Source organism: Stegastes partitus, unplaced genomic scaffold (assembly GCF_000690725.1).
Source record: "Stegastes partitus isolate 25-593 unplaced genomic scaffold, Stegastes_partitus-1.0.2 Scaffold2417, whole genome shotgun sequence".
NCBI classification, from domain to species: Eukaryota; Metazoa; Chordata; class Actinopteri; family Pomacentridae; genus Stegastes; species Stegastes partitus.
The window spans coordinates 1-6526 of NW_007580148.1; the positions used below are offsets into that span (position 1 = coordinate 1).

At 43.5% G+C, this 6526-nt stretch overlaps 1 protein-coding gene across 1 annotated transcript in view; it reads left to right on the forward strand.

Annotated features, from left to right (window-relative positions):
* The first annotated feature begins 558 nt into the window (after nucleotides 1–558).
* Nucleotides 559–6526, forward strand: part of LOC103374962 (bone morphogenetic protein receptor type-1B-like) — a 9744-nt gene continuing 3776 nt past the window's right edge. The window contains exons 1-7 of the mRNA XM_008305134.1: nucleotides 559–749; nucleotides 1749–1851; nucleotides 2786–2888; nucleotides 4149–4245; nucleotides 4333–4477; nucleotides 5386–5578; nucleotides 6185–6482. Of these exons, the coding sequence (XP_008303356.1) occupies nucleotides 559–749; nucleotides 1749–1851; nucleotides 2786–2888; nucleotides 4149–4245; nucleotides 4333–4477; nucleotides 5386–5578; nucleotides 6185–6482 (1130 nt within the window). The remainder of the gene's footprint in view (nucleotides 750–1748; nucleotides 1852–2785; nucleotides 2889–4148; nucleotides 4246–4332; nucleotides 4478–5385; nucleotides 5579–6184; nucleotides 6483–6526) is intronic.

The window sequence follows — 6526 nt, forward strand, 5'->3', positions numbered from 1 at the left end:
CATCTAATCATAGACTATTTAAGTTGCGACCGTGCATTCTACTGTTGTTCTGGAGCATTTCATTACTTGTATAACGATGATAAACATGGAAAAAATACTGTTTTTGTCATTATAAAGCTTGGGCCCTGAAGAGCTTGTGCCAAACATGATTGATAAAGCGTCCTAAATATAACAGAGGTCTACTGCAGACTGACACACAAACTCTGTGCACGCTCACAGACATGTACGGCGACTTTTACACACACATGCAACACAAAGACCTCTTTCTGGTGAATGGTGTTATTCTGGTTCAGGACTCCATGCAGGTACATTGAGTCCACTTTTCAGAACAGCGGGGTCGCTTTCAACAGCAAGTATTCACACTTTCTGTGGATTGCGTTGCCGTGGTAACTAAGAAAGGCAGAGATTCTGACTCATTTTTTCGTACATCATTTTCTAAAAACATTCAAAATGGGCAGAAATGTTTGGATCATTTGACTCCTTCCATCAGTGATTGTCCTCAAGTATCTGCGCTGAAGTTTTGCTCCTCTGACTTTGCTGGAACCAGATGTTTTGGTGATGCTAAAACCCATCTGTCTTCACTGCACAGCCAACATGTTGGACACGATGCTGCTGAAGAACGGATGGAAGGGCGGGTCGGAGCGACGGGCGGAGGAGAGCAGCAGCACAGCCACCGTCTCGCTCCAGAACATGCTTTGGTGCCACTGCTACCCGCACTGCCCCGAAGACTCCGTCAACAACACCTGCATGTACGGCCAAGTACACACACTGACACGCTTTCTATTGAGGCCATTTAAAGACAACACCAATAATTATTCACAGTAATTAGCCAAGAGACCTCTAATTACCTGATCAGAAGCGCACAAATGTTTACTTGAGCTACATTCTTTGTGAAACCACTCGAGCCTCTCGAGGCTTATTAACACTTGCACTCGCCAATCCACTTCTTGTAGAGAAATTAAGACTTAGAGTATACATTCTGTGTGTTAGAGATGTTTTTCCATATGATCTGTGTAGATATAAATAAAAATGTACAAATACAATTTATAGACATTTTCGTCTACTCCACTTTCACTACCTGTTCTCATTATCACATAATCTCTTTTATTTATCTGTCTACTCACTGTTTAGTCCATAAAATATCAGCAAATTATTGAATCCTCATAATAATTCAATTCAATTCAATTCAAATAACTTTATTTATCCCCTAGGGGCAATTCAAAAGCTAAAGATACAAGACCTCCAGAGTCCAAGATGATTCCTACTTTTGTTCAACCAATAGTCCAAAATCAAAAAATATTCCCCTTTCATTGACTGTAAACACAGAAAAGCAGAAAAAAAATCACATTTGTGGCCCTGAACTAAGTGAATGTTTTGCTTTATGAAAGACTACATAAATTCATCTGTTTAAAAATGGTTGCACATAGATCCATCCTCACTAGGGTCATGGGGGGCTGGAGTCTATCCCAGCTGACTTAGAGTGAAGGCAGGGGACACCCTGGACAGGTCACCAGTCTGTCACAGGGCTACACTTAGAGACAGACAACCAAGCACACTCACATTCACATGTTGTTGTTAAGCAGAGCAATAATTCAGTAGCATTTTGTAGCGCGTTCAGTAGAATACCTCTAAATTCTGAGGTATTATAGAAGTTTTGTTGCTTATAACACCTAATAGCTAAAATCTAAACACCTACTGTAATAACAACGATGACTTACAGTATGTGATGGCTTGTGGTCTTTCTGTAGGACTGACGGTTACTGCTTCACTATGGTGGAGGAGGAGGAGGGGGGTCTTGCTGTTCTCACCGCAGGTTGTTTGCGACTGGCCGGATCAGAGTTCCAGTGCAGAGTAAGTTTGTTGTTTGTGATCCGCTTAACAATTTATTACAATTTGAAACAATGCCAAATTGCGAAAGGCTGCAGTTTAAGATGCATGTTATTCAATGCATCGTCCTCCTTATGTCAGTGACAGTCTTGTTATTGATGCTATCTCATGAGGCAACATGCTTCAAATGTTTTAAATCTGTACCGATCAGGCACAACATTAAAACCACTGGCAGGTGAACTGTTTATCACTGATCAACTGTTCTCCTGGAAAACCTTGGGTCCTGCATTCCTGTGGATGCTACTTTGACACCCTCTCCATGGCAAAAAATGGTAGCAGCCTCCCCTAGCAAGACAACACACCCTGCTACACTTTAAAAACTGCTCAGGAAGAGCTCGAGGAACACAACCAAGAGCTCAAAGTGTTAACCCAACCTCCAAACTCCACTTGAATCAAGGATTGGCTGGATGCACCAGAATAAGCCTGATCTGCTGAGGTTCTAATCCCACAACTCCAAAGGATCCGCTACCACTATACCTTGTCAGATGCCACAGGAAGGGTCAGAGCTATTTTTGGCGACACATAGAGGACCTACACAGTATTTGACAGGTGGTTTTAATGTTGGGCCTGATCTGTGTATTACAAAATGTCAGAAAAATTGCAATTAGATAATTCCCCCAACATGTCCATCCATAATGTGTGTACCTCTGTTTGAATGTATGTGTGTCCTCCTTCACGAGACGTTGTTAAGTCCTTATGAGCTTTCCTTGACTCCCTTCAGCTCTTTATGAGACCTATTTAAATCTCCAGCCCACTATCTTTATATGCAGAGGAGGAACCTTTAGCAAAGTGTGAAATGCTGTTAGGAATAAGTGCGGCTGTAAATCTTCATTGCTCCTCTGTCTTTATGAGTGTTGCATACATGTGCACGGCTTTTACACTCGTGTGTGCGCGACAGGACACGTGGAACGCGCGTTCGAGGAGATCTCTGGAGTGCTGCACGGATCAGGACTACTGCAACAGAGACTTGCATCCGACTCTCCCTCCGCTCGTGACGTCAGGTAGGACACAACGGGTTTTCACACCATGAAATCCTGCCCCACTTTTAAGCGCGAGTGCCTTTTAGGACGGGCTCGTTCAGGCCTCGCCGGCTGGTGATGAGTAGTGACAGTTTAAACTGTTACAAACCACAGTGTGGTGCTGGAGTGAAGTGGCACATGCTGCTCCGGGAGGCAGAGAGAGAGAGAGGGAGGCAGGTGAAACAGAGCCTGCAGACTTGGCTTGTTCTCTCACCCTCTAATGAAAAGGACAGCCTCTCCCCGGGGCCTGCTTGAGTTTCTTGCCTCAGGACGGATGTGAGATATCTGTCCATCTGTCACGCCGCAACACACCAACACACACACACACATTCTTCCTGCCTCTCCCTCGATCACAGTTTCTGTCACGTACAGTCACTGTTACGCTTTTACGGCGCCTCACAAACTTCATTCTGACCTTCATGCAAACAGCGACAACTGAATTCGTCCAATCTGTTAAGAATTATTCCGTTGCTGTAGAGCTAATGCTGTTCTCATGAAAATGCTCGCTGTGACCTGGGGACATATCAACATTGTTACAACAAAAAGGGCAAGAATCAACCGGTCAAATGATCAGACAAGCCCAAACCAGCTTTATTTAGGGGGTAAAAATGAAAGTGCATTCAAATGAAATGATTGCAACGTCCCTTCACGTTGCACAGGAAAACTGCACAACTACTGTAGCTGCTCTTGTCAAACATAAACCACTAACTGTGACTACCTCTACTTTCTCATCCAAATCCAAAAAAAGCTAGAAAGGCAGCAATCTTTCAAAGCCTTTCCTGTCTATGCAGTCTCTATGAATCCACTCGTCCCTCTGACCGGGTGTGTGTGTGTTATCCTCCACCGCAGCATGAAGTATCTCCAGTGTTCAGGCGTCTGTGTGTTTGTGTGTGTGTGATTGACAGGACCGTGGCAGAAAGGCTAGAGCCCCAGAGCTGCTCCAGGCCTCTGGGGTTTCTGTAGTGATGTCAGCGTGACACCCGATACGTGGGATTCAGGAACGGGATGCGATCGATAACGCGCTGCGAAAAGGGGTGCAGGGCAGAATTAGAGAGAAGGCGAGAGGGGGGGGGAAGCTGCCAATGAAAATTAAACAGATGCTGGAGTTGATAACAGAGAACAAATGACTGTCACCACCTATTCATCAGCTCTGGTTTAACTGACTCACTTAGACCAGCGTTCTTGTTTGTGCATGTTTAAGGATGGTAGACTAATAATATATATATTTGCATGTCTCTCTAGACTATGTGGACCGCAGCATCCAGTACATGGCTCTCTTCATTTCAGTCACAGTTTGCAGCATCATCCTTGGTGTCATCCTTGTTTTCTGCTACTTTCGGTAAGAAAAACTGTCCTGTGAGCGTATCAGCACATTCTCACTTGCTGATGTTCACTTAACAAACATTGCGTCGCCTTTCTGCGGCAGATATAAACGTCAGGAGTCGCGGCCGCGCTACAGCATCGATCTGGAGCAGGATGAGACCTACATTCCCCCGGGGGAGTCTCTGAAGGACCTGATCGAGCATTCCCGCAGCATCGGCTCTGGTTCTGGGTCAGGACTCCCTCTACTGGTAGGAGAAACACATCTGCAGTCCACATGGCAATAATAAAATACTGCTTTGTGCTGCTCGTGTGTAAATATATGCAAAATTACTATGAAGAAAATCACATTGATTTTGAGTCCAATGAACTCTCTGCATTATGTTAACAACTACCCTGAGGTACCCAACCAAAGGGATCAATAAAGTTCTATTTAATCTAATGTTAAATCTACCCAGACATCTCAAATTCAATCAGTTTATTTTTGTTTTTAGTCACAATTTGCCCCAAATATTGTTTTACTTATAAAATATGACCACATCATCAGGATATTATTCTCCTGAATGTACATAAGCAACATTATTAAACCGTTTCTTTACTGTATTTGCACATATTAGACACAGAATACCCATATGACATGAAATGTTCTTTTTAAAATTTAACAGGAAGAAAAAAATTACCACAAATACATTTTATTAAAGATCCCCTCCAGTGAAAATCTATTTCTTTTAAAATCTTTATATATGGTGTTTTTATATATATATATATATATATATGCTTGAAGGCATATCATCAGTTACATAACCAGTCAGCGGCATGGCTGAGCATTTTCACCTTGGAACTGCAAGTGAAATTTCCAAGGTTTCATGTGTAGTAAACCTAAGGACCTGCCAACACCTGGGGGGAAGCTTTCCAGGTGGGAGAAAGAGACGTGGACTGGATAAATCGGCATGTTCTAGAAGTTGCTGGCATGTAGACTTACATTAGAGGCATGTTAAGGTGTGAAGGGGATTATTTTCATGATTTTTTGTAGACAAAAAGGTTTTTTAGGGGTTTTAATAAATGACCAAAGAGGATCTTTAAATTCTTAGAAATGTAAAGAGAAAAAATTTGCATTGTAAAACTATGTATGTATATTTTTACAATTATTCGTTTCCAGGTGCAGCGTACCATCGCCAAGCAAATTCAGATGGTCAAGCAGATTGGAAAAGGGCGATACGGAGAAGTGTGGATGGGCAAATGGAGAGGAGAGAGAGTGGCCGTCAAAGTGTTCTTCACCACTGAGGAAGAGAGCTGGTTCAGAGAGACTGAAATCTATCAGACCTTCCTGATGAGACATGACAATATACTGGGTAAGGTCACATGAGTGGAGTGTGAAACAGAACTGAAATAGTGAGTAAAGGCTTGTGTATGTGTCTGTGTCTGTTGGGAACAAATGTAATGCGAAAACAATTAGCCGCCAACAGTGGCTGCATTCAGCACAAAGGTTTTCTCTCGGGGTTATTTTAGGGAAGGAAAGAAACAAAAATGCGTTTGGAGGTTGTTGAACGGCCACGAGGGAAGGCAGAGTGAAAAGCCAGCCATTACAGACTAGACAGATATTGTTTAAAAATAGAGATACAGGCACATTTTCTGACAATCTCTTCAGGGGGACGTTGGTAGTTTTGTATCGCGCTGTGCACATAAAAAGTGCCACAACAGTTGCTGAGTAACAAATGGAAAAGAGAGGGAGCTAGAAAGAAAAGTACAATGTCTGGCTCCTCTCTCACCTCAACAGGCCAAATGCTGGCATGAAGCGATTGTGAATGTTGGGTTTGCCAGTTTTGGAAAGTTGCAGCTAAATCTCCAGGGACTTAGCAGAAGCCAGCGAAATGTCCTCAAAAGTGACTAAACTTTGACTGTGTGTTGTTTTCTATGCACATTTCCCAATCCTGTCATCCCTGCCGTCTAATCCCCAGGATTCATAGCAGCTGACATCAAAGGAACCGGCTCGTGGACTCAGCTCTACCTAATTACGGACTACCACGAGAACGGATCTCTGTACGACTACCTCAAGTCCAACACCTTAGACGTCAAGGCTCTGCTGAAGCTGGCTTATTCCTCCATATCGGGCCTCTGCCACCTGCACACCGCCATCTACGGCACGCAGGGCAAGCCAGCCATCGCACACAGAGACCTGAAGAGTAAAAACATCCTGGTAAAGAAGAACGGATCCTGCTGTATTGCAGATCTGGGCCTGGCTGTCAAGTTTAACAGGTACAGCAGACAGTCTCATTTGAATACAGTTTAGGACAGGGGTG